The 14751-nt window shown below is 40.2% G+C and overlaps 1 protein-coding gene across 2 annotated transcripts in view; it reads left to right on the top strand.

The window, feature by feature from the left end:
• The window catches only part of LOC120940616 (cadherin-9-like), a 253777-nt gene that overhangs the window by 224811 nt on the left and 14215 nt on the right, over positions 1–14751 (top strand). The window contains exons 9-10 of one of the 2 annotated variants that reach the window (XM_040353569.1): positions 11886–12003; positions 12095–12346. In XM_040353569.1, the coding sequence (XP_040209503.1) occupies positions 11886–12003; positions 12095–12346 (370 nt within the window). The other variant, XM_040353570.1, reaches the window with a different exon arrangement.

The raw sequence follows: 14751 nt of genomic DNA, 5'->3' as shown, positions 1-14751 counted from the left end.
ACCACAGTGGATCGCCGTAACTCCTAATTTGCATACCCGACGCTGGTTTACGACGCAAACTCCCCCCAGCGGCGACCGCGGTACTGCATCCTAAGATCCGACAGTGTAAAACACCTGTCGGATCTTAGGGATATCTATGGATATCTTAGGGATATCTATGCGTAACTAATTCTATGAATCAGTCGCATAGATACTCTGAGAGATACGACGGAGTATCTGAGATACGACGGAGTATCTCCTTTGTGAATCTGGGCCAAAATGTCCTGGAATGCCCTATAATACTCCCCTGTAAAGCCGTCAGGGCCAGGGGACTTGTTAAGTGGAAGGGTCTGAATGATCTTTTTAACTTTGGATTCAGCGATAGGGGACTTAAGACATTGTAGGTGTTCCTGTGAAATTCTAGGAAGGCTTACCTTGTCCAAAAAAGCATCAATAATGTCCTCAGTCAGTTGCAGGGTGGTAGGGTCGTCCTTTAAATTATAAAGCGAGCTATAGTATTTGCTAAATTCATCATCTATTGCCTGAGGGTGTGTTTGTTTCACTCGAGTCGTTGCCTGTAATATATGCAAAATCTAATGCCCTGTACACACAATCACTTTTTGTGATGAAAAAAAAAATCATTTTCTATCATGAAAAAAAAAAAAATTTTTCCAACTTCATCATTAAAAATGATGTTGCCCACACACCATCATTTTTGAAAAATGATGAACAAAGTGACAGCACTCTAAAGGGGAAGTTCTATTTGCCTTGAGGCTGCTTTTAGCTGGTTACTGGTTAGTAAAAGACGATTCGTGCTTTTTTGTCTGTTACAGCGTGATGAATGTTCTTACTCCATTATGAATGGTAGTTTTACCTCCCATCTCAAGACTTGCTTCTGGGCATGTACGGGTTTAAAACGTCATTTTTGCCCACACACGATCATTTTTTTTTTGGTCGTTTTTCAGAAGACAAAAAATGATGTTTTGCCCACACACAATCATTTTAAATGACATTTTTAAAAATGTCATTTTTTTTCATCACAAAAAGTGATCGTGTGTACAGGGCATAAGTCCTAAGTCTGTGTCCTTTTAATTTATTGGCCAGTAGTTTCCCTGCCTTGTTACCGCTAGTATAAAAGGTCAGTTTCATTCTCCTAGAAGCCTTTTCAAAGTCGTCTAGAAATTTCAGTCTAAGCTCCGTTCTCAAGAGAGTTAGTTGATCAGTCAGGTCTGGGAAGGATTAGATTTGTTTTGACTCTCTAGCGCCTCGATTTTAGAGATTACATTTTCCATCTGCTGCTGCCTCTCCCTCTTATATCTAGCCCCCTGTTGGATCATGACACCCCTCATGAACGCCTTATGAGCGTTCCACATCACAAGAGGGTTCGACACAGAACCAAGGTTATCGTAAAAAAATTGTTGTAACTTTTGCTCAATATAAGACCTGGCCGGTCCTGCCTGTAGAAGGCGAGGATTTGCTCTCCACAGAAAGGTCGTACCCTGGGTGGAGGAACTCCCCACAGACAGCTTCACCGAGGCATGATTCGACCAGGTGATATTGTTAATCTTAACATATTTACACCTTAACAATAAGTGTTTATCTACCAAAAACAAATCAATTCTACTGTAAGATCTATGCCTGTTAGAAAAAAAAGTGTAGTCCCTTTCATTTGCATTCAAACACCTCCAGTAATCGTATAGTCCATGAGACCGCAAAGACGCCCCCAGGGATGGTGGAAGTCTCTTAGATGAGGACGTGGTGTCCATGTTTGGGTCTGGTGTAATGTTGAAGTCACCACATACAACCAAAAGGCCCTTCTGCACCAGACAAATTTTCTTCAGGATCCTTCAAAAATCTAATCTGTCTGGCATTGGGGGCATAGACGTTTGCCACCGTGTACGTGACAGAGTTAATATCACATATCAATATGATAAAGCACCCCTGGGGATCAGAAATGACTTCATGGAGGGAAAAAGCAACTGAATCCCTAATTGCAACCATCACCCACTTTTTCTTGGTGGCCGCGTTGGCGTAGTAAGTATAGGGAAATCTGGGGTGGGTGCACTTAGGAGGAGAGCTTTGTATAAAGTGGGTCTCTTGGACGCAGAGAATGTCACATTGTTGTAATGCCTCCCTCCACAGAGATCTTCTCTTGGCCGTATGGTTAAGCCCTTTGGCGTTTAAAGTCAGTATATTCACCACCATGAGTGCATAAGAGAATACAGCATAGTGTAACAAGTTGCATCAAAACACTTACTTGAGGCGACCCCAAAAATTCCACAAGGGTGTACGAGATGTCCGTGGCTGATCCTGAAGGGCTGTGTATAGCGTCGTCCAATGGGTCCAGGCACAAGTGGAGGCAATGGGGGTTCCAACCTGAAGGGCAAAAAGAAGTTTAATTAAAAAAAAAAAAAAAAAATACAGGCTAAGTGCCAAGAAACAGATTTTAACTGGGTGCGGCTCATCGCCACTCAAAAGGTAGGTGGGGTACAAGAAAGTTTCACGAAACAGGGAGAACTTTTTTTATTTTTTTTCTCCAGCGGGCATAAAGACTAAAGATAGTAACTCATCCCAGGTCATTTATGAGAGCAGGCGTTCTTACGGTTGACCATGCACCACTCTGAATCCAGGCTCTTGTTGCTGTGGCCCTGGTGTTGTTGAGGGTCAGGAACTATCCCCCATGATTGAAGCAATGCCAAGCCCTTGGCAAGGGAATCCATGACATAGTCCTTATCTTCTCTCGTGACTATCAATTTAGTCGGAAATCCCCATTTGTATGTTAGGTTGTGGTTTCTAAGGGCCTTTGTAATGGTGTTCAGGTTTCTATGTTTCTGAAGTGTGTGTTGCGAGAGGTCTGCATAGAATTGGAGGTTAGAATAGGGGGCTGGGATTTGCTCCTTCTTCCTGGACACTGCCATCAGCTTTTCCTTGGTGTGATAGAAATGCATCCTGAAAATAACATCTCTCGGTATGTTTTCCGAGAGGTAGGTGGGTTTAGGGAGTCTATGAATCCTATCCACAGTGAAATCTAGCTCGGACAGGTCTGGCATGACAACAGCAAACAGTTGCGCAGCATAATCTCGCAATTCCTGTGGTTTGACCGATTCAGGGATCCCCCTGAACTTGATATTGTTCCTTCTGGACCTATCCTCTATTTCTGCCATTTTGGATTTAATGGATTCAATATCATCTTCTGTATTTTCAATGGCATCCACCAAATCATTTATTGTAGCAGCATATTCCCCTATCTTGTCTTCTATATGAGATACTCTGTCTGCCACATGTCTCAAATCTGCACTGAATCTGTGAACACAGGACACTATATCAGAGTGAAGGGAGCTCCTAAGTGATACTAGCATCTCCTTTAAAACAGTGTCCAGCACAGGTTTGCTAGCAGTGGGAAAAAGATCAATCGAATCAGGCAGCTCCCTGGTATCATCCCCAGATTCTATGAGAGAGCTCACCTCATGGCCAGTATCCGTTGCATCCGACCTGAATCTCGTCTTCTCTAGGCTCCCAGATGAAGGGGTAGCAGGTGGGGAATGTGTGCTTTTCGGAGGACTACTCCATTTGGTTGTTTTCCCCTTCTGTGCAGAGAGCTGTGGGACGCTGTGCAGAGGTGTGGAAGACGGACCGCCGCCATCTTGTCTGGCCTCCATGAGGAAAAACTCTGTGAGTTTTGTGGGCCTTTTCCCGTTCTTTTTGCGCCTGGTCATGGTGGTGGTCTGCTTTGCGGGTGCCGAGGAGCAAGATCACCGTATTTGTGCAGCGTTAGTCCACCTGGGAGAGCCGCTGTGAGCCGATCAAGTGCCGCTGGATCCAGAGCTCAGCTAACACACGTCCATCCCGGTCTCCGTCTAGCTCCGGCCCCAGTAATAAAATGCTTTTGATAGCACAGGACCAGATCTCCGAACAACCCTGTGTGGTCTAATCTTTCAGAATTCCACACTGTCTCCCATTCATAATGTTGGTTTTCCTAAGGTATAAAGCAAATTCATCAGGTGTACTTCATGGGTAAGCTCAAGTCATTTCAACAAATTAATTTGGGGGTTTAATCCAAATTTGTATTTATTTTATCTACAAGATTGCCAGGCAGCTTAAAACCAGTTTGGTAAACATAATGTATCCCTCTCTAAAAATTAGAATAACAAATTAGATAAAAAGATAGGACCAAATTGGCCTCCCAACATTATGCAGCACTAAATAATGCTTTCCTTTCTATGTTGTAGATACCAAAAAATCCAAAGATATATGACATTTACAAACTTATTTAACTCATAGTTGGGGAATGGCAGGAGTTTGAGGACACTTATTATTCATGGGGCTTCATGATTTAATCCAAAGACAAAGTATATTACAGATAGTTGTGCTAAGCGAGCCACTCGGTAGTACCACTCTAGGTTAGGAACCCCCAGTCCTCCCTGTGTTCTCCCTGGTCTATATAAGGTTCTCTTCGCGAGTCGGTGGCCTGAGGTTCCCCAGATAAATTTCAAGAGTTTGCCTTGGAATTTTCGTAGGCGATCTGTCCTCAGGGAACTCGGGATGGATCTGAAAATATAAAGTAATTTGTAAAGGAGTGTCATCTTTATTGCGTTTATCCTCCCTAGGTGGATGGCCCAGCCTTTTAGCTCCGCTTCAAGTTTATTGTACAGTTGGGGGAAGTTAACTTGATAAAGTTGTTCGACTTTCGAGGAGAGTTCTACTCCCAGGTAACGGATGGTAGAGTCGCTCCATTCAAATTGGAAAGGAGGTTTAAAGGACCTGAGCAGTGTGATGAGGGATTGTGATATTTAGAATGTGTGACTTACAGAAGTTGACCTGCAGCTCTGAGGCCTTGGAACAGTCTTCTAGTAATTTGCAGATGTTTGGAAGTGAGATTGTTGGTGATGTCACGAATAGCAATAGGTCGTCTTTGCGTTTGCTGTCCACAGACGACCTACCGAATATCAGGATGATTACGAACGGCGATTGCCAGGGTTTCTATTGCAACTTTGAATATAAGGGGACAGAAGGGACATCCCTGTCTCACCCCTCTAGATTTTTTAATAGGTTCAGAATGGTATCCCTGCAGTCGGACTTGTGCTTCTGGTTGGGAGTAGAGGGCCTGCACAATACCATGGTGTGACACAATGCGCAGTGGAGGAGAGGGAATAGAATCGTTAGCCATCGAGCAGAGGGGAAGGAATCCCACCTGGTACTCTGTCACTCACCTCATAAGGTCTTCTAGGTTACCCATATGATCTCGACTTGTGTGCTTTGAGGAACTTGGTTGATGGTGTGAGAATGGAGAGCTCATGGAGACCAGCTGAAAAAGAAACTGGGTAAGAACAGGCAAGGAAAAACAGAAGGGTAAAGAGAAGAGGGGAGTCAAAGAGAAAAGCGTTCTCTCCGCCACTAGTTATCATTTCAACCTCAGCAATGGAGGTTAAGTTCCCAACAGGTGTGTATGGAAAATCCATAACCAGTAGATGGAGGGAGGCACAAAATCATGTCACCCCGGCCGAGATACACCAGAATTTATGTAAATTTAAAAACAACATCTGACTGCAACCAGCATGTAGCTAAAGACATGGGGCCAAATCCTCAAAAGAGATACGCAGGCGGAACTGATCCACAGAAGGATTTTTCCAAAGATAGGCATAAGATCTGACATCTGTAAGACACTTACACTGTCAGATCTTAAGATGCTGTACCGCATCCGCCGCTGGGGGCATTTCATTTCGAAATGCCGCTTTGCGTATGCAAATGAGTACTTAGGCAGATCCACAAAGCTTTTTAGCTTTGTGTTTTCTGCGTAAGTTACGTTTTGCATGCGTAAAATTAGGGATGCTTTTACAAGGTGTAAACTGTTTACACCTTGTAAAAACATACCTTTTTTTCGATCGCCGCTATTTTTTTTAAATTTCAAATTTTATTTTTCGCCGCGTAACTTTTTTTTTACCCGACGCAACTTTATTGTCCCGTCACAATCCACAAAGCCCGACGTAACGTAATTTCGCGCGCTGCCCGTCGGGAAAAATGACGTCACACGCATGCGCAGAACGTCCGGCGCAGGAGCGCGCCTCATTTAAATTGTCATCGCCCCCTGGATGAGAAGACCGCCTTGCGACGGAGGCACTTAAGTTACACAGCCGAAAATTTCTAGGTAAGTGCTTTGTGGATCGGGCACTTAGGTAGAAATTTTCCGCCAGTGTAACTTAACTGCTAAAAGTTAAGTTAGGCAGGTTTTTTGTGGATTTGCCCCATGGAGATCTAACTCATTCTGTAATGGGTAAGGGTTTAGAATGGGATGCTAGGGGTCCAGTGTTACTGAGGGAATTTAAGGTGTGTATGAGGGTGTTCGTCTCGTTAATGATTCAAGGACAGAAAACGCAGATGTGTGTGGCGTTGCGTAGGAAGTTCTTTCAAGTATTGGCTGCGGGCAAGGAACTATAGTTACTACTCATCTGGATCAGGTTTTGGTTCCAGGTGGTTGATTGTGAAGGATGTCTTCCTGGATTTCAGGAGTCCTGATTCAGAAAGTGTAGAAAACTAGGTGGTCGTCTGGCTGGGAAAGGGGGAGGGGCCACGTGTGACGTCACCCGCGATCGTCAACCCATGTGAGATCCAGGCTGCTTCATGCTTTGATCCTTGTTATGCATATTCGTTGCACTCACTGAAGAGTGCTTTTACATGTGAGTGTATCTCTTAACCTTTTAATAAATGTATTGGTTTGGCTTCAGAGAGCACTAGATATCCCTTCTTTCTGTTTCATATGCCCTGATTGCCTTACCTTGTTCCTGAGTGAGTCTGTCATATTGATGCTGAGCTGCTGCACCTGATTGCTGTCTCTGTGAGAACAGGAGGTTCTCTCTATATCCCATGCTTTGTGACCTATTGTAGGTCGAGGTATTAAGGTGAGAGGCCATTCCTGCTATTTGGTGGAGGTTCTCTGGACATCACATTTTGGACTTTTTTGCACTTTATTTATTTTTCGTTTTGGATTTCATCTGCACCTAAGCACTTTATGGACTTTATCTATTATTTTTCACGCTAAAAATATTTTTTTATGCTGATATATTAGAGTGTTGTATGATTTCACTTTATTTAATGTGGTTTATTAGTTGTATTCACTTTTTGCACTGCACTATTATCTTTATATCAACAGTAATCCAACTTACAAGTGTCCTGAAAAAGTAATGCGTAAACGGAGGAATTATATGAATCTGGTTGAGTCTAGTGTGTAAGAAAGGCAATTCTGGTACATCTCGACTCAGGGAGGTTTTCCTTTCTTTGGGGCCTTGAAGGTGTTTTTGTTCCACATTGGTGATACAGGGCTGGATAGCGTCTGATGTTTGGTGGCTCCCGGAATGGGGGTTGAGGGGGTATGTGGTGGATCAAGCATGATAAGCCTCAGACTTAGAAGTAACTTATCCCCTTCTTGCAGGCTGGAGAATGAGCATGGCTTGGATTTAAAGGAGAATTTGAGCAGGGATCGACCATCGATATTTAATGTCTTTCTGTGTGAGGACATTCAGCAGTGGCTTCAGCGCCCGCCTTCTTTGGATGGTTGATGGGGAGATGTCTGCAAAAATCTGCACCGGATGGTTTCGGCAGAGCAAAGATTCTTGTGCGCGAGATTTTTTCATGATCTCCTCCTTTACAGAGTAGAAGTGTGGTTTAATTACTATGTCCTTAGGGGCTCCATCTTTCCGTGGGGGTCTCAGCGCTCTGTGAGCATGATCCAGTTCCAAATTATGTGGGGGTATGCCAGGGATGAGGTCTTTTATAAAATCCTGCACTGCTTTTGAGACATCAGTAATTGTTTCCGGTAGGCCCTTCATCCTAAAGTTGTATCTGTGTGATCTGTTCTCCAGGTCATTGATCCTTGAGATGGCTGTGTCCAATTGGTCCTGTAAGAGCTGGATATGGTCAGAATATTGATTGCTCGCGGCCACTGTATTATCTAGCTTGTATTCCATAGCCTCTATTCTGTCCCCTAGGTTCTGAAAATCAGCCTTAAGTTCACTCGTAATTCTAGCTGATGTGACAGTCAGACCCCTGTCCAGTAGCTCTGATAATTTGTTGTATAGGTCTACTGTATTGATGAGAGAGTCTTTGTGAGGGAGCCCAGGCTGATGAGGAGAAGCTGGGTAGTCCTCACTGTGTCCCTGAGGGGAGAATAGTAAATCCTCCATGGTGTGTCCTATCAGGGATTCCGTGGAAGCCAGGGATGGTGCCTCTGTGTGATCATTACTCACTGCAGGACCTGGTGCTGCCAGTGGGGGGTAAAGGGCTGTTATTTCAGGCATCACCTCCTCCATTTTGGAGCCTACCTGTGATGCGGCCGCCATCTTGGATCCGAGCGGGTCCAGTTCTTGGCTTAATCGCGGCCGTAAATCCCTCCTGGTTGACCCCTTAATCATGTAAGTGATCCTGGGGTGTCCCCTGTGAGATGGGGTGGTCAATCACCGTCGTGATAGCTGCAGGCAGTTAGATGGTTTGCCGATCAGCCAGGGTGAAGCGGAGCTCCAGGCTTAAGCAGCAATTCCGGAGTCCTCCGCGCATGCGCCTTTATATTTCTATGCCAAGAAGGTCATACTGTTAACATGGAAGGAACCATGTTCTCCCTCTTTAACTGAATAGAAACAACAGGGTCATTCTAATCTGTTCAAATATATCTAGGAGCTTTGAGCACAAAAAAATTAGAACATTTGTGGCCCTGTATTCATTTCACGCATACGCTCCTTTAATTGGAATGTGGTGTTGTATAATCTGGTAGTAACTATTGATATACAAATTATCTGCTGTATGTATGGTATTCCTCCTTGTACTTACTGTGGTATTGCAACTTTTTTATTTGAACTCCTAACCCTAAGTTTGACACATAAAAGACTTTGTGTATGAAGGCATTTTCTTTTTATTTATTTTTTTATGGTTATGTTGTACTGTTAAAAAAGAAATGCAAAATATCTTTACAAAAAGAAGTGTATATTCATCACTACTACCTTATTTATCAACTCACACTCTACAGGCATACTTGTATAAAAGTCACTGAGTCAGACACTTTCCTGGATAATTATTCCTTATAGTTTACTGCTCTATCGTATTAAGTTGTCAAGTACTATTGATTTAATCTAAAGCTAAAAGTTAGTATCTGCCCAACAAACATATCACTGTTTGTTTTTCCAAGGAAAGCAAGTAAAGAAATTACAATCTTTCTTCTAATATATGATTCCTGGACAAATTATTGGCCAAAAAATATCTGATGTCTTAATCTCAGCTAGACATATGAACCCTTGTGTACAAATAGTTTTTTTTCTAAAAGTCAAAGCTTAATAGTAAGCATTAAAAAAAAAAAAAAAAACTAGGGGAAATAGGCATGAGCAGAGTAATTTTCCTTTCACTGAATGTTATCAAAATCTGCCTCTAATTAATAAAAATATACTTGCAAGAAAACTTTTTCATGTTGTATTGCAAGCCAACTAAATTTTGTCAAGCCACCTCTAACAACTGTTAATGATGTGTTTGGACAAATTGTAAGGGGCTCAAAGATGTATGGGATTAACAACTTCGGCCCCGAAAGGATTTACCACCTTAATGACCAGGCCAGTTATTGAGATACGGCACTGCGTCACTTTAACTGACAATTGCATGGTTGTGCAAAGTTGTACCCAAACAAAACTGATGTCCTTTTTTCCCCACAAATAGAGCTTTTTTTGTGGTATTTGATCATCTTTTTTGCGCTATAAAAAAAGAGCGACAATTTTGAAATCTGCTAATAATACACATCCCAAAAAAATCCCAATCAGCGTATATTACATGGTTTGCACAAAAGTTATAGCATCTACAAAATATTGGATAGATTTAAAGACATTTCATTTTTTTATTGTTTTTACAGGTAATTAGCTGCGATCTGCGGTTCTTAAAGGGACTGTGATTTTTAAAGGGACTGCGACATTGCGGCGAACAAATCTCACTCTAATGCCCTGTACACACGATCGGTCAATCCGGTGAGAATGGTCTGATGGATTTTTCCATCAATTAACCGATGAAGCTGACTGATGATCAGTCTACAGCCTACACACCATCAGTTAAAAAAACGATCGTGTCAAAACGCGGTGATGTAAAAAACAACGACGTGCCTGAAAAAAATAAAGTCAATGCTTCCAAGCATGCGTCAAATTGATTCTGAGCATGCGTGGATTTTAACCGATGGACGTGCCTACAAACGATCGTTTTTTTTCTATCGGTTAGGTATCCATCGGTTAATTTTAAAACAAGTTTAAAAAATTTTAACCGATGGATAAATAACCGATGGGACCTACACACGATCGGTTTGGTCTGATGAAAACGTTCCATCAGACCGTTCTCATCGGATTGACCGATCGTGTGTACGCGGCATAAGTGACACTTTTTGGGGACCAGTGACACAATACAGTGATCAGTGTTAAAAAAAATGCACTGGTCAATGTATACATGACACTGACAGGGAAGGGGTTAACTGTGTTCCCTGGGTGTGTTCTAACTGTGTGGGGGATGGGCTTACCGGGACAACATAGAGATCACTGTTCCTGATAACTAGGAACAACAGATTTTAGATGTGTTTTTTTTATTGTATAAACAGCAATTTTTTTATTTTCTTTTTTGTTTTTAACCTGTAGCAGTTTGAGATCTCCTTGATGAAAAGGGCACAATAAATAAAATGTATAATTAATATTATTATTAGATGTCAATGTTGTCCCCTGTCAGAACGGGGATCCACCTTGTTTACATGTACCACAATTGCAGGTGGTCAGGGGACATTTAGTCCGCCGGACTCACGCGCACGCCTACACTATCTCATGCACGGACCAATGTACAGGTGTATACAGTATCTGTGAAAGGCAGTCGGCAAGTGGTTAAATCACAGTAATATAGTCCTCCAAACAAAGTGCTGACTGATAATACTTAGAAAAAAAAAACAACACAGACAACAAACAGGCAATTGTGGGCAACAAATTGTAAATATGACTATATGCAGGCAACAAATGAACAATTGTTACAAAAAAACAGTTAAAACATTAGCATTTATGATAATATTCAAGCAAATACAGGCAATCATTTTAAAACATGGGAAACAAATGGGCAAGCACTGCAATATGTAGACAACAACTGGGCAATTGTTACAATACATGGAAAACAAACAGGCAATAATGCATTTTTCTGAGGTCCCACTAAATAGTCTATTCCTTGTTTGTATGCCAAAAAGACATTGTGCTCCTAAAGTAACATGTATGTGGATTATTTGTTTTCAGCCTCACTAAAGGGCATTGTATCTTGAAGAAAGCCAGTACTGAGGAAGTATGGTGGCTGCCATTGCTACCCTCTCTTTCTGAAAATACTAATTGCCTAAATGAAAAACCGACCCAATGAGCTGAGTATTTTCTAGATTGCTTATTATAAGCTGATCATGAGTTCTGAATTCACTCTAACTTCCTAACCTGCATAGTTACTCACAGTCAGTGTTAGAGTACTGAAACAACAGAAAGCAAGACAGGCATTTTCATCATGGCATAAGAAATATCAGTCTTTGTATTTCTCCCAAAATAATCCTTAAAGATACTACCCTTTATTTTACTTTTCACTGATTAGAGTGGAAGTAAACATAGTGAACATTAAAATAAAAAACAACTAATAGAGCATGTGTATTGAGCAAAGTGCATTGAATGCTGTAAATTTTATCTCACCTTACTAGTTTTACCTTTGCTGATTCATTAGGAGCATCTACATATATCACACCTATGACACTAAAAATTGTGTATTGCTACTATATATTGAATACTGTTTTAGTAAATTTAACTCAATACATGTATTTGTCTACTATAAGGAGTATGACCCAGGCATATGGCTGCAACTTTATTCTTAAAATATTTGTTTGTTCACAGCTTATTCAAACAGTAAGTGCTGTAGACAAAGATGAGCCTCTTCGAGGACATACTTTTTTCTTTGAGATGGTTCCAGAATTTTCTGTCAATCCAAACTTTACAGTCCTAGACAATAAAGGTAAGTAAGGCTTACATTTTATGTTTGCTAGAACATGTTGCTTTTGTTACTCAAATAACCCCTATTTTTTTCTGTTTGTTCTAAATTACAGACAACACTGCAAGTATCCTTACAAAGAGAAACAGATATAACCGGAATAAAATAAGCACATATGCATTGCCAATAATTATTTTTGACAATGATTACCCAGTTCAAAGTAGCACTGAAACGTTAACTATACAAGTATGTGCCTGTGACAAGAAGGGAAATGTGCTGTCATGCAATGCAGAAGCCTTCTTACTCCCAGCTGGACTGAGCACTGGAGCATTAATTGCAATTTTACTTTGTATATTGATTCTTCTGAGTAAGTTACTAATGATGTATTAACCATTTACTGCAGTATGTTTGTAACTGTGCTTGATAATTAAAGAGGACATTAGTGAGAGTTTAGATGTGCTTGTGAAATTATACAACACACACTTATGCCAGAATATCACCTTTGGCTATATAAGATGACTCTAACAAAGGCAAGGAGACAATAACACATGTTGACACCTTATTATATATTGTATGCATTTTATTGAACTATGCATCACAATAAGCATTTACAAAAAAAACATATGCTTCACATTAGGTATTTTGAAAAGGAAACGTGCACAAAGTAAAGTGATATAATAGGCAATAGCTAAGACTGGATGAGAAGAAAATAACACAACTCAAAGTAAATTGAATGTGTGCCTACAAAGAAATTGTACAAACAATCAGGAGACTACATTCAAAATTAAATTTAAACAATAAGCTACAATAAGCTACTGATATTTATCTAAAAGAAGACTAATAACAATAACAATATGGCTATACGAAAACTGAATGGCCACCCAATACATAAGGATGAGTGAACTTGAATGACATTAGCCACCTGCTGATACAAGATGAACTTAATGAAATTAATTTCATAAATTGCTTGATTTTTTTTTTTTTTTTACAAAGCAGGTCAGAACCACCATGGTAATCAATAGTGTTGCTGATAAACAAGTCAAAGATAACCCTAACACTAACCCAAACACTTACCACAATTCTAATGCCGCGTACAGACGGTCGTTTTTTGTGATGAAAAAAACGTTGTTTTTAAAAACGTCATTTAAAATGACCGTGTGTGGGGAAAACATTGTTTTATGTCTTCTGAAAAACGACAAAAAAAAATTCGAACATGCTTGAATTTTTTGTGTCATTTTTCAAAACGTTGTTTTTTGTGTCAATTAAAATGATAGTGTGTGGGCAAAACAACGTTTTTAAACCCGCACATGCTCAGAAGCAAGTTATGAAGCTATTCCATTGAAGCTTATAAAGCTTGAATGGAAAAGAGTGCTGAACGTAACCGCGCTTTGCTAGAGCATTTTGAAAAAAACGATGGTGTGTAGGCAACGTCGTTTTTGAAAATTACGTTTCAAAAACGTTGTTTTATTTCATGATTTAAAACGTCGGCATAAAGGTAAAACTGACCCAAACTCTATACTCAACGTTAACCCTATATTAATTTGTTTTGTGTTCTAATAAAGCCACACAATCCTTATGTCAGCAAAGACGTGGTGATCCAATGCTTTTGTTAAAAAAAAGCCATGTCTGTGTCAGCAATTTACATAGAGATCACATGGCTTTGTTACTAAACTCAGAACTGGAGATGACTTTGTTTATCAAGATGTGATCACTTGGCTTTTTTAATATAAAAAAAAACATCAGCACCAGCCCAGTGCAATGAACAAAGCCATGTCAGTGACTATTGCCACTGTATTGTTTGCTGAGTGCTCTAAATTTGCATGTAGAAAAATGCTTAAAATCATTGTTAAAAAAATTAAAGCTTAAAAATATAATCATTTAAAGAAACACTTAAAACCACAAAAATAATACAACATCTCCTATTAAATCTAATTTTTAACCACTTCCTTACTGGGCACTTAAACACCCCTCCTGACCAGACCAATTTTCAGCTTTCAGTGCTCTCACACTTTGAATGAGAATTACTCAGTCATGCAACACTGTACCCAAATGTTTTTTTTGTCCTTTTTTTCATACAAATAGAGCTTTCTTTTGGTGGTATTTGATCACCTCTGGGTTTTTTATTTTTTGCGCTATTAATGAAAAAAGACCGAAAATTTTGAAAAAAAAAAGATTTTTTCTTAGTTTCTGTGATAAAATGTTGCAAATTATTAATTTTTCTTCATAAATTTTGGCCACAATTTATACTGCTACATGTCTTTGATAAAAATAACCCAAATTTTTTGGAAATTATTTGGTCTGTGTGAAAGTTTTAGAGTCTACAAGCTATAGTGCAAATCATAAAAAATTGTCACATCTGATCAGACCTGATGTACTGAAGGCCTATCTCATTTCTTGAGACCCTAAGAAGCCAGGAAAGTACAAATGCCCCCCAAATAACCCCTTTTTGGAAAGTCGACACTCCAAGGTATTTAGTAAGAGGCATGGTGAGATATTTGAAGTTGTAATTTTTTCCCAGAATACTTTGCAAAATTAAGATTTGTATTTTTCATTTAAAAAATTTCTCAAAATTGTCATTGTAATAGCTTATTTCTCTCACATGGCATGTGCATACCACAAATGACACCCCAAAATACATTCTGCTACTCCTCCTGAGTAAAACGATACCCCATGTGTGAGGCTTTTTAACTGCCTGGCCACATACAGAGGCCAAAAATGCAGGGGGCGCCATCGGGGGTTTTAGGAGCATAAATTGCACATCTAACTAGTTGA

Source organism: Rana temporaria, chromosome 5 (genome assembly GCF_905171775.1).
Source record: "Rana temporaria chromosome 5, aRanTem1.1, whole genome shotgun sequence".
Classification (NCBI taxonomy): Eukaryota; Metazoa; Chordata; class Amphibia; order Anura; family Ranidae; genus Rana; species Rana temporaria.
The sequence above is the reverse complement of the archived record's forward strand: the minus strand, read 5'-3'. Positions and strand labels throughout refer to the sequence as shown.